The sequence below is a fragment of the Eumetopias jubatus genome, unplaced genomic scaffold (genome assembly GCF_037043125.1).
Source record: "Eumetopias jubatus isolate StellerSeaLion01/CBP00866 unplaced genomic scaffold, mEumJub1_p1.0 scaffold_16, whole genome shotgun sequence".
NCBI classification, from domain to species: Eukaryota; Metazoa; Chordata; class Mammalia; order Carnivora; family Otariidae; genus Eumetopias; species Eumetopias jubatus.
In genome coordinates this window covers 8,894,747-8,920,160 of record NW_028274822.1, presented here as the reverse complement: position 1 = coordinate 8,920,160, position 25,414 = coordinate 8,894,747, and the positions used below count along the sequence as shown (strand labels likewise).

Genomic DNA, 25,414 nt, shown 5'->3' with positions numbered 1-25,414 from the left:
GAAAATTCTCTTGACTAGAGCACAGGATTCAGCCAAGAGAACTCGGGGGACCCTTTCCACCATTGTCACTGGTGAGAACCTCCTTATCAAAAACAGTAAACTTTATTCTATTATTTGCATTCTGAGTGCTGATCAGTTTTATGAAAAATAATTATCCAGTATCTACAAGTTCCTCATGTATTGAGGATTTATATATCTTTGATCTCTTAGATAAAGACTTCCTAGGTAGAAAAGGTGAGGTGAGGAGGGGAATCTGATCCTCTGACAGAGCGAGGCATACCTAGACATTTAGGGGGAGGAACTTGGGCAATGTGAGATCTTAAGTAAAGATGAGGTAGAATATTTTACCATTTAGAACCAGTTCTCAAATTAAACTGCAGATGGCACCTGTATCCCTTAGAAAGTGTTTGTTCCATGTCATTTAAGCAGAGCTTTAATACTCCCCCCTCAATTTTATTTCTTAGTTCATTTTCTATAGAAGAAAAGTAGCAGGCTTCAATTATTTTGCTTTGCTTCATTAAATGGTGTGTTTTTTCTCGATAAAAGGAGACTTAAAATCTTGATGGGGATATATATATATTCTTCAATGAACACAATGAACAAATTGGCATGCAAGTCTAGTTAATATTATTTAATGTAATATTATTAAAGATGAGACAGTCGGGCCTACTTATTTATTCACTCTCACCAATGGGGTATGTGGTAAACCTTTGTCTTTTTAGAAAAGTAATTTATGGTTTGTATTCCTTTATATTTTTCTAGCTTTTTGAAGTATAACTGAGAAATAAAATTTGTGTATTTTTACGTTGTACAATGTGATGGGTTTTGGGTTTTTTTTTAAGTTTTTGTTTTAATTCCAGTTAGTTAACATACAGTATCGCATTAGTTGCTCTTGTACGATAGAGTGATTCAGCAGTTCCATATGTCACCCATGCTCATCCTGACAAGCACGCGTGATGTTTTGGTATACACTGTGAAGTGATTACCACAATCAAGCTAATTAACACATCCATCATTTAACACCATTAATAATCTGTGTGTGTGGTGAGACCACTATGATATACCCTCTTAGCAAATTTCAAGTATACGGTATGGTATTGTTAGCTGTAGTCATCATGCTGTACATTAGATTCCCAGGACTTACTGTGTAACTGAACGTTTGGACCCTTTGACTGACGTGTCCTAACTCTCACCACTTCCCAGCCCCTGGCACTCACCATTCTACTCTGTTACTAGGAGTTCAACTTTTTAAGACTGTGCATATAAATGAAATGATACAATATTTGTCATTCTGTGTCTGGCTTATTTCACTTGGCGTAATGTCCTACGTATGTACACACACACACACACACACACACACACACACACAAACATACAACACACACATCTCATATTTTCTGTATCTATTCGTTTATAGATGGAAGATTAGATTGCTTCTGTATCTTGGCTTTTATGAATAATGCTGCAATGAACATGAAAGTCTCTTCGAGATACTGATTTCCTTTCCTTGGGCTATATGCCTAGAAGTGGGATTGCTAGATCATATGACAGTTCTATTTTTAATTTTTTGAACCTGCATATCTTTTTCCATAGTGGCTGCACCAATTTACATTTACAGTGGCATTTTAACTATACACTTAACAACACTTGTTATTGCTTATCTTTTTGATAATAGCCATTCTAAAGATTTTATTTATTTCTTTGACAGAGAGAGGCACAGCAAGAGAGGGAACATAAGCAGGGGGAGCGGGAGAGGGAGAAGCAGGCTTCCTGCCGAGCAGGGAGCCCAATGTGGGGCTCGATCCCAGGACCCTGGGATCATGACCTGAGCAGAAGGCAGACGCTTAACGACTGAGCCACCCAGGCGTCCTGACAATTGCCATTCTAAAATGGTGAGGTGATAGCTCACTGAGGTTTTGGTTTGATTTTCCCTGATGATTACTTATGTGAAGCACCTATTCATATACTTGGCCATGTGTATGTCCTCTTGGAAAACTCTTTACTCTTTCTCATTCTTTGTTTTTGTTTGGGGGCTTTTTTGTTTTTGTTTTGTTTTGTTTTGTTTTTGCTATTGAGCTGTATGGGTTCTTTCTACATTTGGGATATTAACCCCTTATCAGATATATGGTTTCCAAATATTTTCTACTTTGCATAGGTTACCTTTTCATTTTGTTGATTGGTTTCCTGTGCAGAAGCTTTTTGGTTTGATGTATTTCCACTTATTTATTTTTGCTTTTGTTGCCTGTGCTTTTGGTGCCAAATCCAAAAAAAAGTTTTCTTCTAGAAGTTTTAGAGTTTCAGTCTTATATTTAATCCATTTCAAATCACTTTTTGTGTACTTTTGCAAGTGTTTTTTTTTACTCTATAGTATCTTTTGCATTTGGGCAATCCCCTACCTAAGGAGATGGAGTCTGCTTCTCTGCATAGACTATAAAATTGCTAGTAAGGCTCAACTTGAGTTTCTCTTGTAGCTAAGGTGCAGACACTTGACATAGAAACAACTCTTCCGATGTAGCCGCCTAGACTTTTTAGCAGAACCTAATGCCCCGAGAAGAGAGCACCCAGAACCCATCCTGGTGAGGAGAAAGGCTGTGGTAGTAGCTACGTCTTGATCCTGGAGGCAGCAGTGGTCTCTGGTCTTGAGTGAAACTATCACCATATCTGGAGTTGGTGGTCCTGAGGTCATGCTGTGATGTCTGTACCTAAATGGTGGCTGCAATGAAATGCTGATTGGAAGATTGCTATGGCATCATCTTTGGTACTTCCAGCTGTTCAGGTTCCTCATTTGCTTCTCTGGATCTTCCCAGAATCTCCTCAAAAAGATTATTTGAGCTTTTAATATCCTTTACTACTTAAATTAGCTAATTTGAAATATTTACTTCTCAGCCACATAATTGATACCAAGAAAGTGTATAGGCAGTGGGGTCTTCATAGGATCAGCTCTCGTGGCATGAGAGTAGTCCTTTGTTTCTGCCTGGATTGCCTCTGAGCCTTGGTCTCTGATTCTTCTGAACATCTCTGATCTTTATAGTATTCTTTAAATTCATCTCTTTTCTAACTAATTTAAATATATATGGCTTTGGCTATTTGCTGAAAGATGGTGAAAATACTCAAAGATGTAATCGTAACTACTTGCAAGTAGAATCAAAAAATGACAAATATGTTGCTGATTAAAAACATACTTATAAACATTTTTTATTATTTATAGTTTGATACTAACTCTACAATTTGAACTAATAGAAAAATTGATATCTAGATGTTATTACAAGTTAATTTGTTTTTGTCTGGCAAAAGCATTTGATATTAAAGACCTTAAAGAAAATACTGGATATTTTACAATGAAACAGTTAAAAAATGATTAATTTTATCCCCAAATATTAATGTTTCAGAAATTTTCATCTCTGAAAAATATTTTGGTTAATTTTCCTGTCTATATATATGTCCAAATTTTATGTTCAATTATTACGGGATCATGACAGTTAACAAAGTATCAAAAGATTGCATAGAAATATAATAATATCTGTCCATAAAAATCATTTTGGTTCACACCTTATCTTTTAGTTCTGCAAATGTTATATATTTTAGCAATAAGATCTATAAAAGTTTATATCATCATATTAAAAATACTACTTTTTTGCTGAACTTCATTATTTTTTAAAAGAAGTGCATAAAATATGCAATATTCTTGAGTAAAATAAGTTTTTTCCTTCACCTTATTGTAGTTCAAATGATATGATAATTTAAATTTCAATTATAAATTTAACTGTATAATTGATCAATTTGGAAAACCCCTCTAAAATATAGAACAAATTGATTAGGCCAGAAATTAAGAATTTAAAGAGCGCCCTCTGCTGCATAAATTTAAGTGTGCAATGTCCTCAGTACTTGCTTATGTCCTCAATGTTTGCTTTCATAGTCACAAATTTTTTTTTTCATGAAGCCATACTAAAAATAAAATATACAAGCATCACATTACCACCAAATTCATGTTTATGAATTGCCTGTCCTTTCACTTCTCTGACTAAATTGTACCATTTTATGTAATAAAAGTACATAATTTTATTTCAGTAAAGTAATAAATATTAGTTACTGCATTTAAGATGCATACTTGAAGAGATAAATGATACTCTTTTAAATATTACTAATTTGCCTTTAATAAGGAATAGGAATCTGTTTCATTTTAATACGCTTGGGAAAAATTCTATTATTTTTTATTTCATGCAACTGGCTTTCACTACTTATTCTAAGTCTAGGTGCAATCTAGATATAATTATATCTTTAGAATACATCTATGTTTCTCTATAACTAAGATTAAAAGTTTAATTAATATATAGTTTGAAGTATTCTTCTTGAACCTCATAAAATTCTTGAAAGAATATTTACCTCGGTACTTTTTGATGACTTTTTGAGAATCAACATTTATTCTCCAGTAATAATAAATCATTTTTATGTTAATGTGAGTTTTTTGCTAACATTATCATTTGATTTATTAAAGTATAATGTTAAAAACTGATAGTGATTTCTGAACATGTATCTTGAATTTGTAAATTTTAAAATGTAGACTTTTCTCAAATTTTCAAGTGAATTTTTATCTTATTTTACTGATAAATTTTCAGAAAATTTATCAGTGTGTGCTTATTACACAAATGTAGTTAATTAATATCCTTTAATAAAATCACTTTATTAATTTACTATATTCCTTTTTCTTTTTAAAATTTTCAATCCCTGACAAAAAAGATTCCCATGTTCTTTTCATGCAACTCTAGTAAATTAAAATTATAAATATGGTGATTCTTAAACATTCCAATGAAGTTAAACGGTGAAATTTTCTTATATTTTGCAACTTAAATTTACAAGTCTAAGTCAATACTCAATTTCTTTTAAATATTCAAGTGTGCCTAATCATTCAAAAACCTTAAAATTATCCAAATGCCAAATATATAACATATTTTAATGTACAATGATTTTTACATGTTCTGTTTAAGTGTGACACCAAATATTAGTATTTGGCAATTTGTTCATTATTTCTATACTTAATCCCATTCTTCTTAAAATCCCAAACATAGTCACTCAGGATAAAAATAATATCTTGGTAAGTAACTTGGGTGTCATTAGCTGGCTGGGTCTGCTTATCTATCAGGATTTTGGGCTGAGGTTGTTAATCTGGAGCTGTGGACATTAATAGACAGTGTTCATAGCACATAGACTTTTATATCAAGCCCTTTTGTTAATTTTAATATACTTACTGTTAATAAGGCATTCAAAATTATAGTCATAAATGGTGCTGATGCTTTTGCAACCTGAGTCTTCTGAGGTTAAACCCTAATTCTCACATGTTCTCTTCAATTCTATGGCTTGGTTCATGCAAATATAATTATATAAATTTTTAATAAGCTGTTTATCCATTGATTGGATTAAACTAATATATTTATGACCTAATTCTACTTTAAATTATTTTCATAGTATCGCTACCTGGAATATTCATATTTCTCATAAATATGTAAATGGCATTCAGTTTTGATTCTGGCTGCATCTTCTAGATGTGTGAATATGTTTCTAAGATCCTTCTAGTGACATTATTACTAAAATAGACCCAAGTGTTTGTATTGGTTAATTATAATTATGGAAAGGTTGTAACAAACAGCCACAAAATCTCAGTGGTATACAACAATTAGACTTTATTCAGCTGGACTCTGTGAGGCAACTAAAGGCTGATTGATCTAGACTGGGCTCTGCAGGAAAGACTGGTTATGATCCTGTCTCTCATACTCCCGCTGGGAGCCGTGAGTCTGCATTGCTGTGTACTTCTCATTGCTGTGGCCAAAATACAAGAAGGTAAAACCAGTTGCATAAACACTTGGAAGGCTCAGCCACATCATGCCCACTAGCATTCCACTGGTGATGTCAGGCGCATTTTCCATTTTCCAAAACACTGCAAGTGATGATTTCGTCATGTGTTTCACCACTAAATAACACATATCACCATTTTTCCAGCTGCTTATGTTTTATCACCATTTTTCCTGTAGCATCCCCTTTTAAGTATTGTTTTCTGTCAGTTATCTTTAGCTGCAGAAAAAAACTCAACAGAACAACACACACACACACACACACACACACACACACACACACACACACAACCCATAGAATTCAGTTGCCTAAAACAATGATTTATTTTGCCCATGTGTATACAAAAAAGGTGGGCCAGCTCGGCTTGTCTCCATAGTAAGGTTGGGCTCAGATCTGCTTTATGTTTTTATTTGGGGACAGCATTTCCTCAGGGAAACTCTTTTCACAGTGATGGCTGAGACGTAAGAGAAGAAGCCCAACCACACAGATTCTTTTCAAACATCTGAGTCTGTCATATCTGCTAATATCCCATTGTCAAAGCCTAGAAACAAGGGTTGGGGAAAGCAACTCTGTCCACTGAAGTAGAGAAAAGAGATTGAGCATTTTTTAACAATAATCTGATGCACCACACAGATGAGGATTGACCATCTGCAAAGGTCGATATATGCTAATTACAACCAGAAGTAAACAATTATTTTCAGTGACTCACTCTGATAGACATATGGGCATACAAAAAAATCAATAATTGAGATATTAAAGGACTGGATTTCAATCCTAACTCTGTCATTTGTTGTACAAATGGATAAATTAATTTCAATTATTTTAAATAAAGATCCCAGTGAAATTGCTTCATTAAAACAAAACTGCAAATATTTTTTAAAAAATATTTTTATATCCCCAGTAAATGATTGATTTCTTAAATTATTATGTAGACTCCTTGGCATTCTCTTTCATATCAAAGGATTCTTCTTTCATATATAGTCACAGTATGAGGTTGGATAAAAGCCATGTTAAAATTAGAAATATATATATTCATATTCATATTGTTTCCTTATATAGGAGGGAAACAATATGAGTAAGAGAATGAGAGAAATGCATGAATAATACAGGAGAAAGCAGGTGGAAAGTCAAATATTTTGATACGGGCGATGTCATATGTTTAACCTACTCTAATGCTAATTGACAGAATAACAAATTAAACCGTTTTATTCAATATTTGTAATTTTTAATAAGCTAGAAAAATTTTTCTGTGATTATAATGGTCATATACAAGTATAAAAATAAGGAAAATAGGAAATCAAAAATCGAATGTGTTCCTAAATTTTTTTTTAAATTGTAAGTCTATTTTGCTTTTAATTCTTTATTTAGACTGCGCTCATCTTTGGAAAAAGAAATAGAACGACTGGAGTCAGCTTTGTCTGTATGGAAATGGAAATATGAAGAACTGAAAGAATCAAAGCCAAAAAGTCTGACAGAGGTATGGAGGCATACTATGTAGAGGAAAAAATGAAACTGACAGTTTTCTCTGTTCAGACGTGTAACCTATTAGGCAGAAAGCTCCATAGACAGGAGGAAAAGTAAAAAATTGAATTTCCTCCACAAGAGGGATATTTTAACTCATATGTCCATGTGAACTCAGTTAAACTCAACCCATAAGAGATCTTGTTCTAAATAACACATACTTTTAATGATCAACATTACACGATTAACTGTCCATTCCAGGCACATGTGAGGGGAATGCTAAAGAGGTCATCACACCGTAACACTTACAATAAACTATTTTATCTTATTCTTTTCTGTGGCAGTCTGAAAATACCAATATATCTCAAGTGCACCTAGGTTCTTTTCATACTGGCTTTATGGATCATTCAGGATCAGCAACTTGCCTTTATACTTTTCCTTTGCATTTTCATCAATAAAATGCTGTCACGAACCGTTCCCATTTCAATGATTTATTAATATTCATTGTTAAAACAGTATTAATTGCGCATCTTGTATGTACCAAAGCATTGTTCTAGGTAAGCATGTGGGATAGAATAATGAGCAAAGAAAAGAAAAGTCCTGACAAAATGATGACAAGCCAAATGCTTCAAATGAGTCAACACTTAGTTGGGTGTATATATAGTGTGTTTATTTATATATGTATTATATTAATTATATATGCTGTATTATATATTATATATTACATGTATATATATACACAGATGTGTATATATCGACACATACAAAGCATATGTATGCTGACCAGCTGTCTAAAAGAAGGTGAGTCTCTAAACCAAGTATGTAATTGTACCTTAATCAAAAGCACTGTTCCATCCGTTGTTAAAAAACGTGGTAAGCGGTATTTCTTTTTGTTTATGAAATCCCATATTAATGTTGCTTCAGATTTGTTTCCAGCAAGTGGTAAAGTTTAGAGTCATTACGTTTGTTGAACTCACATGAGGAACCTTACTTGCCAGCATAAGCCTGACTTATGAGTCACATGTGGGCGTTCTGACGTCCGTGGAATATAGTAATGATCATGCACTGGCTCAGAAATAGTCAGCTGTGTTAACACAGGGGACCCCTGAGATTTAAAATGAGGAAGAGCTTTTCCTAATATTATTAAGCAAATATCTCCTGCTTAAAAATCATTTATTAACAAAAGATCATTTCAGTGAGAGCCACAGACAGTTAGTATGAGAACATTTCTCAGTGAGGGCTAAATTAAACAAAGCTAACAAGCCACACAAAGTTTACCTCTCCTTTATAGATTCACGTCAGGTTGTCAGAGTTGTTTTGTTTTTAGCTCAAGCTTTCGGTATATGTATATATATATGTATATGTATATATATGTGTATACACACACACACACACACACACACAATTTATGTGTGTGTACACATACACATGCATTTATATATGGATTCATAGTATTATTATTCATGGTATAAATTCACAGTATTTATATTCACAGGTATGTAACTGAACATGATGTCTCTGAGTGTGAACAAGGACAGTAAATTAATGTTATACAGGAAAATAGTTCAGATTACAACAATCATATGTGTTTAGAGTGTATGTGTATTTGCCCCTATAATTTAATGGGCTCTAAATTTGAGAAAACTAATACTGAAGATAGAATGGGTTTTAAATTTAAAACAAACGTGTACTTACTATTTCTTGCCACTAGTGGACACTGCAGACTTGACAACATTGGTTTCTTAATGCTTTTTTTTTTTTCAAGTAGTTTAACATTTATGTAGCAACTGTTTTTGAAAAAAGGCATGGTTTTGAGTTGGTTTACAAAGGATATGTATATTTTAAATATTTAATGTTTTATATTCAAAGATGATATTTTGGACATTAAGTGGGAACATGTCTACTTTAACAAAGCTTTATAGATGAGAAAAAATAAAACCAATATAGCATTTTACAGTGTAAAATAGGTCTACATTTTGATACACATACAGAAATATGTATTAGTACATATTAGTTCATTAGTACATACATGTGATCCTTTTACTAGATAAAATTATAGAGGTTTTGGAACGGGGGAAACGTCAACATTGTTGTGAAAAATTTGTTCAACTATTTAAACTTTGAGCACATGTTTCAGTTTAATGAACTACAAATTTGAACACTGAGTGGAAGTGACAATTAATAAAAAAAGTTTTATGGAAAGTTAATTTTAACAGAGGAAAAAAACGTTTGATTTATTTATATGAGATTACTTTTTAAAATCTCTTTCTACTCCCTAAAAATGTAATTTGTGATAATCTTTAAAGCCTTTTTGAAAAGATGTGATATGCACATATGTTTAAATTATTTTATAAAATATTGTGGAACATTTGAAAATATTTAAAAACTGAATAAGTAAAAATACTTTGTCACGTAATTTTTATGTATACTTTGCTTAATTGTTTTATCATAGATTAGAACAAGAAGAATTTTATGGTACATTTAAGATGGCATTGTAGAGTAATTATAAGTGTAAAATATTCAAAGTTTCTATTCAGTTGATTGACAATCTGGAAATGTGTCATGATGTATCCTTTGGAACTTCATGTGAATTCTCTTTTTTACTCCATTCCTCAAAAATTATGATAAGTGTCTTTCACTTTCACTGTAGCTCCTTATCTATAAAAATTTTTGAATACAAATGTAATTCTGTTTTAGATACCTGAAACTGTTACAAGCAAATACATGCCTGGCTCGGAACTGCTGATAGGAAGATTAGCAATTTTTAGAGATGGAAACAGATGTGCTTAATAGACTAAGGTTTTTAAAAATGTATTTGAAAATCTGGCATCTTTAGAGGGAAATCATTCTTAAATCACTGACATTTAGCGAAGAGTAAATATAAGAACTTAATTGTAAAATCTAATATGTATTTAAAACACAACCAAGACAATGAGTAGTAGAAATGATTATATTCCAAATGCTGTTCCCATGCTGAATTTAATACTTATTCAGGTTTTCCTTTGCACATGTGTAAGTATTGATTTGGAATTACAATATGAATTCCAATTTTTTGAAATGGTTATTTTCATGGAATCTCATGATCTGGAGAATCGAATATTTATGGAAGTAATATTGATTACAAATAATTATGGTACTTTTGCTTTAACAATAAATGACTCTGATTCTTTCCATAATGGAAGATATCTTACCATATATGGACAATACTGCTAAGATTTTAAAATTGGTCTCAAACTGAAAAATGAAATGTAACTTAGAAAAATGAAATGTAATTTGTCTTTGAAAATTTTGTACTCTTACTGGAATTTTTTAAAGGATTTTATTGAGGAATCTCTCTTTTTGTGATAATAATAATGTTTCTAGTAATTTATAATTTACAATGTTCTTTTATAATATTTATATTAAATACTTATAGAGACAGGCTTTGTGGGGCCATATATGGCACTAAAGGCGGTCAATAAAGCCTTATCTCAAATACCTCAAAACACTTTTCTGATTTTGGGGAAATAGAAGGTTGGAATTAGGATTATATGTAGCTAAAACTACACTATTACCTTTAATTTTTTCAGATATAAGATTTTTTCTAAATTTTTCTTTATTTATTTTTTACTTGAAGTTTGGTTGAAGATACCTTCACTTTTTAAAAGATTATGTCATTGGACACCTAGGTTGCTTCCATATTTTGGTGATTGTAAGTAATGCTGCAATAGATGGAAGGATGTATATATCTTTGTGAATTATTATTTCATTTTTTGGGTAAATACCCAGTAGTGTAATTATTGTATCATGTGGTATTTTTATTTTTAATTTTTTGGGAAACCTCCATACTGTTTTCCACAGTGGCTGTACCAAATTACATTTCCACCAACAATACGCGCTCCAGGAATGACCTCTGGAGTTTTAGGCAAATAGCTGGCCACCCACAGGGATGGATGCTTTGAGTAGAGAAAAAAGCTCCCCTCCCTTTACTATTTACCATAGTCTACATGATTTCACTTTTTTTTTTTTTTTTAATCAACTCATGGATACTTGTTCCTGTGCTGGCTGGGGTGATTGATCCGGACTACCAGGGGGAATTTGGACTGGTGCTCCCCCATGGAGCTGAGGAAGATTGTATCGGGAATGCAGGAGATCCCTTAGGGAGTCTTAGTATTACCATACCCTGTGATTAGGTTGATGGAAAACTACAACAATCCAATGCAGTCAGGATTAGTAATGGTCCTGAGCCTTCAGGAATGAAGGTTTGGGTCATCCCACCAGGTAAAGAATCATGACCCATCTAGGTGCTTGCTGAAGACAAAGGGAAGACAGAGTGAATGGTTGAAGGAGATACAACCAGGTGGCCAGTCATAGAAATGACGACTGTAAGTGTCATGAGTATTTCTTCCTTGTTTTGCTGTGAATGTGCCTGTCTCTCTCCCTATCTATCTGCCGGCAGAAACCAACACTGTTTATCTCTTTATATCTTTGTTTTCTTTCCTATCCGATTCCCTATCATTAACATGTATTGCTTTAATATCAGTATTTAAGCATTATTAATTTTACTTCAGAGTATTTAACTTATGGGATATCAGGGGAAGAGTAAACATTACTCAGGGACTTTACCTCTTCTTCTGAAGAAGGATTAGTGCATTTTCAGTTCTATGCAGAAAAGTTGTATCATGTTAGATGGAATTAAGACCTTGTTTTTGTCTTTATGTGAAGATTAAGTGTGGATGCATATGGATGCCAAGCTGACAAACAGTTGTGATGTGATGGTTAATTGTGATGGTTAATTTTGTATGTCAGCTTACCTGGGCTAAGGGGTGCTCAGGTCTCTGGTAAACATTTCTGGTGGGTCTTTGAGAGTGTTTTTGGCAGAGATTAAAGTTTGAATGGGTATTCTGAGTAAAGAAAATCTCCCTCCCAAGTGTAGGCAGACATCAACCAATCCACTGAGGGTCTGAATAGAACATAAAGGCAGAGGAAAGGTGAATTTGCTCTTTGCTTGAGCTGGGACATCCATCTCCTCCTGCCCCAAACATCGCCACTCCTGGTTCTTGGGCTTTCAGATTTGGGCTGGGAATTTTACCTTTGGCTCCTAATTCTCAGCTCTTTGGGCTTGGACTAGAATTTACTCCACTGGCTCTCCTGGTTCTCCAGTGTGCAGACTGCAGATCCTGGGACCTCTTGGCCTCCATAACCATATGAATCAATTCCCGTAGTAAATCTCTCTCTCTCATCTATATATGTGTTTATGTTTATATTTATATTTATATATATATATATTTTTTCTTTTTCTTTGGAGAACCTTTACTAGTACCTTTTGGTCCATGCTCTTTTCTTTGTCCAGAACAGTCACACAAAATGCTTTCACCTCCTACCGGCCAGTCACATCTTGCCATTAACCTCAGTTTACATATCGCTTCATAAAGAGGAATGGTTTCAGTCCAAAAACTAATGCTTCCTTTACTGTTTTCCTTCAAAGAAATATGCAAGATTTTAAAAGACCTTTTCAAAACGTGTACTTATTTTTGTGTTTATTTACAAAACACAAAATGCCTTTCCCTTCGAACAGTCGGCTTCATGATAATATATATCACGTCCGCTTTATTCATCTCCCTCTAGCCAGTGCTGAACAAATGGTATTATAATTTGTAGTGACCCACCCTTTTTTTCTCTGGCTCTATATGCTTATATTTCTGAATGATCACTGCCTCTATAGTGTAAGAAGGGTAGGGGAAATCCTAGACTTGTCTTTTATTAGCCTGATGAGGCTACTGCTCTACATCCCTGAGGATTTTAGATTTTCCAGGGCACTGGAGTGAACCTTCACCCCTAACATCCTATCTGTCATGAAAATCTGTTCAGTTTGTTCTTTGCAAGACACAAATTAGCTTATCAGGCCAAAGACTGAGGCTGATAAAATACCGTATTAGAATTCTATAAATGTATAAGAACAATGAAGCATATGGGACACCAGTTTGCTGATATAAGTGCCTTCAAGACCTTTTAAACAAACCTAATTAAGAATAATATAAGCACTAAATTACATAAGTCAGAATTAATTGAACTACTAGTGGATAATTTATAGACATTGCCAAGGTAACGCTCAGAACACTGTGATGACTGACTTAGCTCGAAGGCTACTCTGAGAATTATGAAAGAAAATTAGGCTATTCAGAACCCACTTTGGGGTTACAAAGATATAGATAGGAATAGATATGCCTGCAGCGACATATAAAGAGAAGGGCAGGTTGAAATCAGAGGCTTCAACATCTGTTTAAGTTAAGCAATACTATTTTAAAAATTAAAACATAACACAAAGGAATCAGTTGATATTTAATTATAGAAATTAATAGTTTGAGAATAATGATAAAAGTGGTCAAAAGGAAAAAAAAGATAAGTTCCCTGGGTTACACAATGGTTCCACAGAGTGGGGACAGTTGGTCTATGAAATATCTTTATTTTATATCCGAGTTGACAGGACATTTTCCAGCAGTGCATGACTCATAAATCTAAAGATTCTTATTTTACCTTTTCCTATAAGAAGGCTCTATATAAGGACATTCAGTTAGGACCATTCTGGAGAAAAGAATCCTCCTTTCAGTAAAGAGCATTAGTATTCTTACCTTTAGGAGCAGTTTTCATGTTGCAAAGAAGATTGAACAAAGACACCTGCCATCTTTTCCCTTCCCCAATTCACCCCTACCATGTACTGACACCAAACGTATTTGATTGTATACAACTGAATGAAAAAACCTGATCTAGAACAAGAATGTATGGTATACCATTTAAAAAATTCTGTATGATATAAAAAACCTGAAATGATATATTTTAAATTGTCCATTTTTTCATATGCATTACATATCATTTGTAAATTTAGAAACATGCTTTTCAAATTTTTTTCGAATATATAGTTTGAAGAAAAGGATTCTAGAGTTAGAAGTTTGAGTTTTTGGGGTTTGGAGGTTGCATTTTTGGGGAATTCCAAGTGTTTCTAATGAAATTTTTTTAGTTTATTGGGGTATAATATGCAAAATACATTTAATGTATACATTTTGATGAATTTGGACATATGCATACATCTGTGATACCATTGCCATTACCAAGGTACTAAACATTTCCATCATCTCCTGAAATTATCTTGTATTCTCTGTGTGTGTGTGTGTGTGTGTGTGTGTCTGTGTGTGTGTTGTGGTAAGAACACTTACTACGAGATCTGTCTTCTTAATATATTTTAAAGTGCATATACCATATTAACTGTAAGTACTATAGTGCACATCAGATCTCTAGAACTTACTCATCTTGCATAACTGAAACTTTATACCCATTTAAAAACAGTTCCCCCTTTCCCTCTCTCTTTTATCCCCTGGCAACTACCATTTTATTCTGTTTCTATGAGTTTGACTATTTTAGATTCTTCATATAAGTGGAATCATGCAATATTTGTCTTTCTGTTACTGACTTATTTCACTTAGCGTGATTTCCTGTAGGTTCATCTCTGTTGTTGCAAATGACAGGGTTTCCTTCCTTTTAAAGCTAGATGATATACCACTATATGTATATACCACTATTTTCTTTATTCATCTGTAAATAGATCTTTGTTTCCATATCTTGGCTACTGTAAATAATGCTGCAATGAACATGAACAAGTATCTCTTAGAGACTCTGATTTCAATTATTTGGGTATATACCCATAAGTAGGATTGCTGGATCGCATGACAATATTTTTAATTTTTTGAGGAATCCTTAAACTGTTCTCCCATATACCTCCTGCCCCCACACATACTAGCCTGCTGCATCATCACTTACCAGAATGCTAGATTTTTTTTTTTTTTTTTTTTTTTTTACCAAGGATGAACATTCATTGACACATGATAATCACCCACAGTTCATCATTTACCCTAGGATTCATTCTTGGTGTTGTGAGTTGTGTGGGTTTAGAAAAATGTATAATAATAGGTATCCGTCATTATGGTATCACACAGAGTATTTTTACTGTCACTGTTCTAAAAATCTGCTGTGTTCTGTCTGTTTATCCTTCCTTGCTCCCTTAACCCTTGGCAACCACTGATCTTTATATTGTCCCCATAGATTTGCCTCTTCCAGAATGTCATATAGTAACATCTTGGTTACTTGCAAAATTTAGCAGTTATGAATAAGGCTGCTATGAGCATTTGGGTGCAGGTTTTTGTGTGGTTTCCTTCTCTTTTCATTTAGTTATTACCCCTGCTGAAATGAGTTCCTGCCTTAGATTATTTCATAGATCACGACCACCCTCTAGATAGCAGCGTTCAAAGGAGAGGGTAGCAGCTCAGAGTAGGGCAAGTTACGTGGAAGGAACTCAGGTGAGCTCTTCTGATGGGAAGGGGCTATTCATGTGGTGGAGACTCAGAGCATCACTGACTCCTCTCCAGGGCTGTAGTGCATTCTAATTAGTACCAGTAGTTTTAATGAGGGTTAAGAAATCCTACATACAGAAGGCTTCTTTACCTGGTATTTTAACAGGGATCATATGGGAGGACTGAAAAGACACAGATGGCAAACTGGAATAGAGACTATTCTTTAGGATGCACTTTAGAATGTGTAGTTGTCACATGAGGCAATTTTCCTTTGTAATACAATTCTGAAGTTGTGATCAAAGACAATGGAAGATATAATTATACATTCACATTAAAACTTCTTCTAATGTAGGTGAAATGAGCCAGTGGAATCTCATAAGGGTTCTCCCATGGATAATCTGAACTTCAGAAAAAAAATAGTAAATAATCCTTTAATGTAGTTGTACTGAATTAGCAGAATCCATAGGATTCACCTGAAAGGAATTTATATATATATATATCTCCAGGTCTCTTTTTGGACATTTTGATTTAATTAGTTAGGAGTGCTTATCATGTATCTGTACTTTTAGAATCTCATTATTCTGATATACACCCCAAATTAAGATCCGCTGCTGTAAAGCATTAGATCTCAGAGCAGGGTTGGGAGGACCCTTGAGAGCCTCAAAACCGATTGCAATCTTTCATTTTATGTTACGGATCAGCTTTACTCATCACTGAGTACCCAGATATTTGATCAGATATTATTTTAGGTGTGTCTCTGAGGGTGTTTCTGGATGAGATTAACATTTGGATCAGTAGCAGATTGCTCTTCCTAATGTGAGTGGGCCTCATCTAATCAGCCAAAGGTGGGAATAGAACAAAAAGGCTGACCCTCCTGCAACTAAGAGGGAACTCCATCTGCTTGACTGTCTTCCAGCTAGGACATCAGTTTTTCTTGATTTCAGACTTGAACTGAAACATCAGCTCTTCCTGGGTCTCAAGCCTGTGGGACTCAGACTGGACCTCTACCATGGACTCTTCTGGTCCTCATGTCTTTAACTTGGACTGGAACTTTCACCACTGGCTCTCCTTGGTCTCTTCAGCTTGCCAGCTGCAGAAATTGGGAATTGTCAGCCTCCATAAATCATGTGAGCCAATTCCTCATGATAAGTATCTTTATGGGAAAAAAAATAAAATGTAAAAATATATGGAAAGATTATAATGTAATACAAAACAAAATAAGAATGATATATATATTCTATTTGTTTCTCTGATGAACCCTGACTAATATACCAGCCTCACTGAAAAACCCATAGCTTAACCAGATCTACTCACTGCAAGTCCTGGTTTCTTTCCATCTGATGATCTGATACATGTAACTGAAACAGTTACATGTATTTCTAGTTAGTAACATAAATTATGAAGTGGAATGTATACATTCCTTATTTTTCATATTGACTGGTAGATTAACTTAAAAATAATTTATGTATTGTAGAGAAGATACTGTGATAAAAGAAAGATACTTGTGACTTGGTGATTTAGTGTTTTGAACTATATATACTGCTTTCAGTTCTCCTTCTCTGCAAAGACCGCTGTACAGACAAGCTGAAGAAGTTTCAGCTCCATGCCCCTGACATGGACCCCTTCTAGGACCTAGCAAGCCATCCTAGCAAGATGTAAATATGTTCATATATTTTTGTGTAATTTGCAAAAATAAGATAATTGAGCCTTATTTAAACCTCTACCTCTTTCCACTCTGAATTTGCCCCCAACACTCTTCTCTTCTCTCTTGGACATAAAGTAGATGTGGAAATATTTGGAGTCTTACCAAGTTGAAATACTAATAACTAATAACTGTTTACTTTTATTCCTAATTGTGCTTTGTCCCCAGTTGTAAAAAAAAAAAAATTGACTTCTGTCAAACCTGAATTTACTCATGTTCCTCTGCTTTCCCTTAGCTCAGCCTCCAAGGTTCCAGCAGATGGCTTTCTTCTGCATAGTGCGACTTCCTGGTGTCCACACTATTATTTTATTGATTATTATAAGTGCCTGCTTGCTTCTTATCTCTTCACCTAGACAATAATCACCTTCAGGACAGAGACACCTTTCACTACCCGAGTCTGACTCAGTGAGAAGCAGTCAAAAGACACTTGCAGTGGACTGAATGAGGGTGGGCAAACGTTTTAGGGCAAGGAAAGGAGAGTTGCTGGAGGATACCAACCGCTTGCTTTTGGCCTATTTTCCATTGTTCTGGCTCCCCCTCCCCTGCCGCTCTATAGAGATGGCTTTTGCTGATTCTACATATAGCACTGTTTACACAAAAAGACACAATGTCCCAAAGAAGAAAAGTGGATTGTCAGCTATTTGGTCGTGGGAAGGATTTGCACAGGTCAGGCTCTTATCTCCAAAGATTTCAAAAATGCCATATGTTAGGGGAGAGGAGGAATGCATTAACCAACTTCAAGTCACCAAATTAGTGAAAAATTATATAAGATGTAATGTTTCCAGAAGTAACTTATTTACATAAAAAGGAAACAGCATTGTATGCATTTTAGACTTAAATCATAAGTTTAAGTTCTATTTTAATACTGACCGAGAGTTTGGGAAGTATCAAATTCACTTTGAACCACAATCTCAATGTTAAGTAATGAAATACACAGAGATGTGAGTGAGTAGGCTTTTTAATTCTTCCTCAGATAGGGATGCCAATGAGACAAATTAAGAGGTGAAAGCTCATTTTGTGTTTCAGGTAGTTTCATTAAGAATGCTCCTAACAGAAGCTCTTTGCGATTTAAAATTAAAGCAGAAGGCATAATTGCTGTGATTCTTTCAAGGAAGTAATCTTTGCTCTTTACATATTTTTAACAGCTTTATTGCTATATAATTCACAGACTGCACAACTCATCCACTTAAAGAGTACAGTTCAGTGACCAGTGTATTCAGACTTGTGTGACCACCACCACAATCAACTTTAAAACATTTCATCAGTCCCAAAGAGAAACCTCTGTCCATTAGCATGGCCCTCCAACCACCACAGCTTTAGGTGATCACTAATCCAATTGAATACTATAGATTTGCCAATTCTGGACATTTCATATAAATGGAATTTTGACTGGCTTCTTCCACTTTATGTTGGTTTTTGAATACAGCTTCTGTAATTTGCTCTCTCAGCCACTATCCCTGCCACAACTCAATAAAGACATAAACATTATGCTGATCTTTTTTTATGGAAACCTCAGAAAAAAATTATTAGGAGGTCTAATTATCCAAAATATACAAAGAACTCTTAAAATTCAATAGTAAGAACACAAACAACCTGATTTAAAAATGGGCCAAGAACTTAGACATTTTACTAAAGAAGATATACAGATGACAAATAAACATATGGAAAGATGCTCCACATCCTATATCATGAGGGAAATGAAAATTAAAACAACAGTAAGATACCACTGCACACCTAGGAAAATGGCCAAAATCCAGAACACTGACAACACCAAATGCTGACAAGGATGAGGAGCAACAGGAACTCTCATTCATTGCTGGCAGGAGAGCAGTATGGTAAATCTAGTTAGCAATGCTGGATTGTATATTTACAAGTTGCTGTAAGAATAGGGCTTTAGTATTTTCCCAAGAACAACAATAACAGCAATATGATAATTGTAGGAGGTGAAGGGTGTGTCAACTAACTTCATTGTGGTAAACATTTCACAATGTGTAAGAGTGTCAAATCATCCCATTGTACAACTTAAACTTACACAGTGTTGTATGTCAATTGTGTCTAAACTGGACAACATTTTTTTTTAAAAAAAGACCTTTATGGGAGCCTGGGTAGTGCAGTCGGTTAAGTGTCAGACTCTTGGTTTTGGCTCAGGTCGTGATCTCAGGGTCGTGAGATCAAGCTGTGAATTGGGCTCGCACTCAGCGTGGAGCCTGCTTAAGTTTCTCTCTCCCTCTGCCCCCCCCGCCCCACACCGTTCTCTCCCTCTCCTCTCTCTCAAATAAATTAATCTCTTTAAAAAAAAAAAAGATCCTTAAAGGACATTTGATAGTTATAAATGATGGGGAAAAAAAGACTTTTTCTTCATTACTGGCTTTGAGCAATTGGATTTTGATATGTATTGATATAATCTTTAAATATCTTTCCACTTGAGTTTGTGGAATTTTCTGAATCTCTGTATCTAGGCTTTTTATTAAATTTGGAAAATTTTTGATCATTTTTTAAAATATTTGTCCCCAACCCCTTCTCAGGGACTCCAATTACATCAAGCCACTTGAAGTTATCTTGGAGCTTGCTAATTAGCACCATTGTAGTCCTGTTGTGGTGAGCTAATGGAAATATACTGGAGGGCTTTGAGAGAGGAAGTTTGGTTAGTGGGCTGTATCTAGCACCTTGATCATTCCTGAGTTTTCAGATGGTCTTCTCTATGATTTGGTTATCAGTATTTGCTAACTAGCACAATGGAAGTTAGGCCTCTACCCTCCCATAGAGATCAGCCAAAGAGTGCTATCTCCTTCACGGTTACATTTCAAAGAGATGGTTCCCAGCTCCTAGAGAAAGACATGCCTGGATTATGAAGCTGGCAGAAGGCTGGAATAAGATTTATACCTCAAAGAGATAGAGAAGGAATTTATAATTGCCAGGTGTTTTCTTTCCTTCTTTTTCTTTTTTTCAGGTGTTGTTTTCAAAAGAAACACTAAGAAAATGAAAAGTAAAGAGTATGTCATCACAAATAAAGCTGTCTAAAGTTTAATCAAGCAGAGGGGAACATTAAAGCCCTCTTGGTCATTTTTAATTCTATCATTTTTATTATTTCTGTGCAAGTTGCAATTGAATGATTTTGCTCTTCATTATGGGTCATCAGTTCCTATTTGTTTGCAAGACATGTAATTTTTGATTGGACTCCTGTCATTAGGAATTTTACCTTGTTGAATGGGTGCTGAATATTTTTAGATTTAAAAAAATATTTTTGAGCTTTTTTCTGTGACCTAATTCCATTACTTGGAGACATTTTTATCTTTTTTCTCGTGAAGCTTTTAAGTCTGGTTAGGTGAGAGCAGAGTAGTATTTAGTCTATGGTTATTTTTTCTACTGAGTCCAGAGGCAAAACCATTCTGAGTACTTCACGTAATGGGCGGTGAACTGTGAGGTTTATCTCTGGTAGTTGGAAATAAGAATTATTATTACTGGCCTTATTTTTATTGTAGGGATTATTTCTTTTAATCCTTTTGGGGTTAAGTTTCCTCAAAATTATGCTCTGGTCACCACCCTGGTGAGTACTTGGTAGACCTCCAGGGTTCTCCCTCTGCTTAGAACCCTTTTGGAACTGTTGCCCACACTAAGCCTCAACGCGCTTCGTTCCCAGCTTCACCTCAACTCCGAGGCCACCTTGCTTTTCCTTCCTAATCTATGAGTTGAAAATTCCCTCCAGGCAGTAAATGAGCAATTTTAGGGCTATTTTTCTTTGTTTTCCATTTCTTAGGAATTGCCTGATAATTACTGTTTTTACAATACTTGTTTGCTCTATTTTTCTTGCTATTTTAGTGGTTTCATGTTGGCAGATTTGGTTTCTGCTACTCTGTCCTGATCTGCAGTCACTATTGTTCTGACCATATATTAGAAGTATGTTCCATCCTGTTTCCCTTACATATGGCTTTTGAAAAAAGCAGTTAGTTTTTATTTAGAATGTGTTTTACATATGCTTTGTAAATGTTTTGGTTAGTCGTGATAACTTGTTTTAAATAATATTTGTATTAAATATATTTTATTTTCTGGATTAAAAAAGGTACAAAAGTTACTACCTTCTTTTAGGTAACATTTTATTTTTTTACATAATTTCTAACCTGTTAATCATTCTTCCTTTTGCTAATTTATCAAGAGACATATAATTTCAGTCTCTCACTTTCACATAATATTCACCCCGGAAAATTACACAGAATAAAATCTAGCTTACTCCTTTTCTGAAAAGCAAAGTAATTTGAAGTCCAGAAGTCTGATTGTCCAAGGTCAGAGAAGAGCTTTAGTAGGACCGGATCTAGAACACAACCTTCCTGATGTTTTTCTAGTATCCTTTTGACTACTCTGCTGTTACTCTTTTATAAAAAGGCTAGAAATTTTATTGGGAGTCTGTGACTAAGAAGTACAATTTTTGTTGTTCTTGTTGTGATTTAGTACCTGAAATTGTTAGAAATGGGTAAATCAAAAGTTAAGAGGGGAAAAAACAATATCTTTAGATGCAACATGGAATAAAGGGAAGTGATTGATTTCCCTGTTCATCAATCATTGTGCAAAATAACTTCTTTCTATTGGTAAAACAAGTTTGCATAAACATCTCTTGACAAACATCCACACAAAGAACTGCACCTCATTGTGCTCTTTTATTAGATGTTTTATCTAAAATATATACTAGTTAACTTCTTGATGAAGTACAAATTAAATTTCTCAGATGAACATTCTCTTCAAGTCATGATTAATCCTCCATTGACCAGTGTGATATTCTTTGATAACCTTGTGGATAAATCTGTTAAGAATAATAAATTATTCTTTGGGACTCTAATTGGCTTTCCCCTGGCCTTTGAGTGATTCTGTGGACAGAAATCAGCTATCAATAAAATGTATAACCTTGGATTATTGAAGCGAGTACTGAGCCTGCAGTTTAATGCAATTGGGAAAGTCAGGTAGTATTACAGAATAGTGGTATTCAAAATGAATACTTTCCAATGGACACAATAGAAATGTGTTACTTTTCATACTCTTGATTTATAATCTTACGACTTGATTTATCTCTTGGATGAACTACCGTTCGTATTCATCCGCACCCTCACAACCACATATAGAAGAAAAAAGTCACCTCCTGTAACATGTATATTACATGGTTTCTATATGAAAATCTAATGTCTTTAATAGATACAGGTTCTGGACCTGAATTACTAACAGACAAAAGATTGTAGGTTAATAGATCCTGTACTTTAAGATAAGCCAGAGTTGGGCAACTTTCCAAGTATGCTCATGCACAGGGGTAAGAGATTTTACAAGCTGAGGGACTGTTATTTTTTAAGCTTTTTACTATAGAAGATCTCAACTATATACAAAAACAGAAATAATACTATCATGAACCCCAGTTTTTCCATCAGCTATATTTAATAATGATTATCTCTTGGCTAATCATTTTTACCCATACCAAATCCATCCACATTACAACTATGTATTATTCTATCTGGACCTATTTCTATATGTATCTCAAAACATAAGGACTCTTGTTAAACATAGCAATACCATTTTGAAACCTAAAAAATTAACAATAATTTGCTAATATCAAATATTTGGTGTTCAAATTTCCAGTTTTCTAAGAAATGTCGATTTTGTTTTCACAGTTTACTTAATTGAATCAAAAATCAAATAAAGCTTAGGAATTTTTATCGAATGTCTTTTTAAGTGCACTTTAATATGAAGGTTTTTTTGTGCAACTTTTTTTTCCTTATAATTTGCTTGTTTTTTAAAAAATAAGTTATTTATCTTTTAGGATTCTTTCTGGATTCTGTAGATTGCATTTATACATTGTGTGGTTTAATATGTTACTCTGTCTTCTGTATTTCCTATTAAATGTTAGTTGGATCAGGAGGTATGATTTGATTCAGTTTCAAGACTGTCTCCTAGATAATATGTTCTTCATTAGAAAGCATGTGGTGTTCGTTTGTTTCTTTGTGGTGCTGATAGACTGGTGCTCATTCCATTAATTCGGAGTTGCAAAATTGTGATATTCTAATTATATTATTTCTTCTGAAGTTATTTGGAACTTTTTTTTAAGATTTTATTTATTTTTTTGACACAGAGAGAGTGAGCACAAACAGGGGAAGTGGCAGGCAGAGAGAACGGGAGAGCCTGCTGAGCAGAGAGCCTGATGTGGGACTCCATCCCCGGACCCTGGGATCATGACCTGAGCAGAGGGCAGACACCTAGCCAACTGAGCCCCCCAGGCACCCCTATTTGGAACATTTAAATAAAAAAAAACTTCCTCTCTGGGGCACCTGGCTGACTCAGTTGTTGTAGTGTGCAACTCTTGATCTGGGGGTTGTGAGTTCAAGTGCCACAGTGGATGCAGAGATTACTTAAAAAAAAAAAATATATATATATATATATTTTTTTTTTTTAAAAAGAACTTCCTCTCATACAGTATTTTGTTCATTTAGACATAGTTGGGATACAAGGTAGATTACTTTCCCCTTTCTTTACCAATTTACAAAATAATGAATTGGATCCCTAGTATTCCCCAGTATTAAATTAGGTTTTTAAAGTATTATTATAAATTCATGAATTTAAACTTATTGGATGTTTTTTATAGTACCTGTTCTTATCATCCTTAATGATATTCAAAAGGTAGCATATTGAGAGAGTAAAACTTTTTTTATATTAGCAACTGAGAATATTTGATGAAATCCCGGTAATCTTTTATAGTTTACTTACTCTATGGCATGGCAAGATATATACTCAACGGTATGACTCATCTTCAAAGACTCCTGGTTCTTATAACAGGAAATATCTTAACACCACAGTCTGTGTATGGATGCGTGCATTGCTGTACTGAAGGGCACTATTTCAGGCAATTTTAGTCGAAAAAAAATGGAAAATTTATAATATGTTACATCCTTGTCACTCTGCTCAGTCAGTTTCTGATATCCTTTTTAATATTTTATCTTGATTACTTTTGGATTTTTAGCATCTTATTTCTTTTTACCTTATCTCTTAAGACATTATCTGTTGCATTTACTTGCTCTTATGTTCCTTAGAGTTTATTCTGAAATACTTTTTCTTTTCTTTCTAATTTTTTTCCTATTACTGTAACATTTCTGAGTTTCTCTAATTCCTGGGTGTGTTGCTCTTTCATATTATATATAATTTTATTATTTTTGTTTAGGTCACAGTGAAAACTTTGACTCTTGTTTTCTTTTTCTCTAGTGGGCGTGTATTTCTAGAATGTCCTCATTATCTGTAGCGTACTTTTCATTGTCTGTAAGAGCATCATTCTGTTCATTCTTTTGTCTTTATAATAACATTACATATGATTCAACTATGATCCTTTTCTGTTACTCATTCTTACATAGATTTAGGTTTTTTTGTACTTATAATAGAAAGAGAGTGGATGAAGAAGTGTTTTTTAGCTTCACCTAGAGCTCACTACTCAGTATTTGTGTAAAGTGCCCTAAATTTATGACTTTTTCTTGTCCTTTCCAAAACCCCCTGACTCTGTTCCCTAACTGATTTATCTGGATCACTCTGGCTTTATTGCCACTGTTCATATGGATTCTATTCTCAGCATTTCCTGCTTTAGTTCATTCAGGTTTGTTTTTGTTTTTTTTTTAAGATTTCATTTATTTATTAGAGAGAGAGAGAGCAGGGGCAGAGAGGGAGGGAGAGAGAGAATTTCAAGTGGACTCAATGCTGAATAGGGAACCCAATATAGGGCTCGATCCCATGACCCTGAGATCATGACCTGAGCTGAAATCAAGAGTCAGACCACTTAACTGACTGAGCCACCCAGGTGCCCCTAGAATGTGTTTTTAAAGGAAGTTTTGTCGGGGTGCCTGGGTGGCTCAGATGGTTAGGCGTCTGCCTTCGGCTCAGGTCATGATCCCAGGGTCCTGGGATCAAGCCCCACATCGGGCTCCCGGCTCAGCGGGGAGCCTGCTTCTCCCTCTCCCTCTCCCCCTGCTCATGCTCTCTATCTCTGTGTCTCAAATGAATAAATAAAATCTTTAAAAAAAAATAAAGGAAGTTTTGTCTGTTTTTGTCTTTGAAAGTATACAGG

General features: G+C 34.4%; 1 protein-coding gene across 1 annotated transcript in view; it reads left to right on the top strand.

Moving 5' to 3' along the window:
• Window positions 1-25,414, top strand: part of CCDC102B (coiled-coil domain containing 102B) — an 84,063-nt gene that overhangs the window by 6,607 nt on the left and 52,042 nt on the right. Inside the window, exon 3 of the mRNA XM_088019392.1 lies at window positions 7,216-7,324. Within this exon, the coding sequence (XP_087875518.1) occupies window positions 7,216-7,324 (109 nt within the window). The remainder of the gene's footprint in view (window positions 1-7,215; window positions 7,325-25,414) is intronic.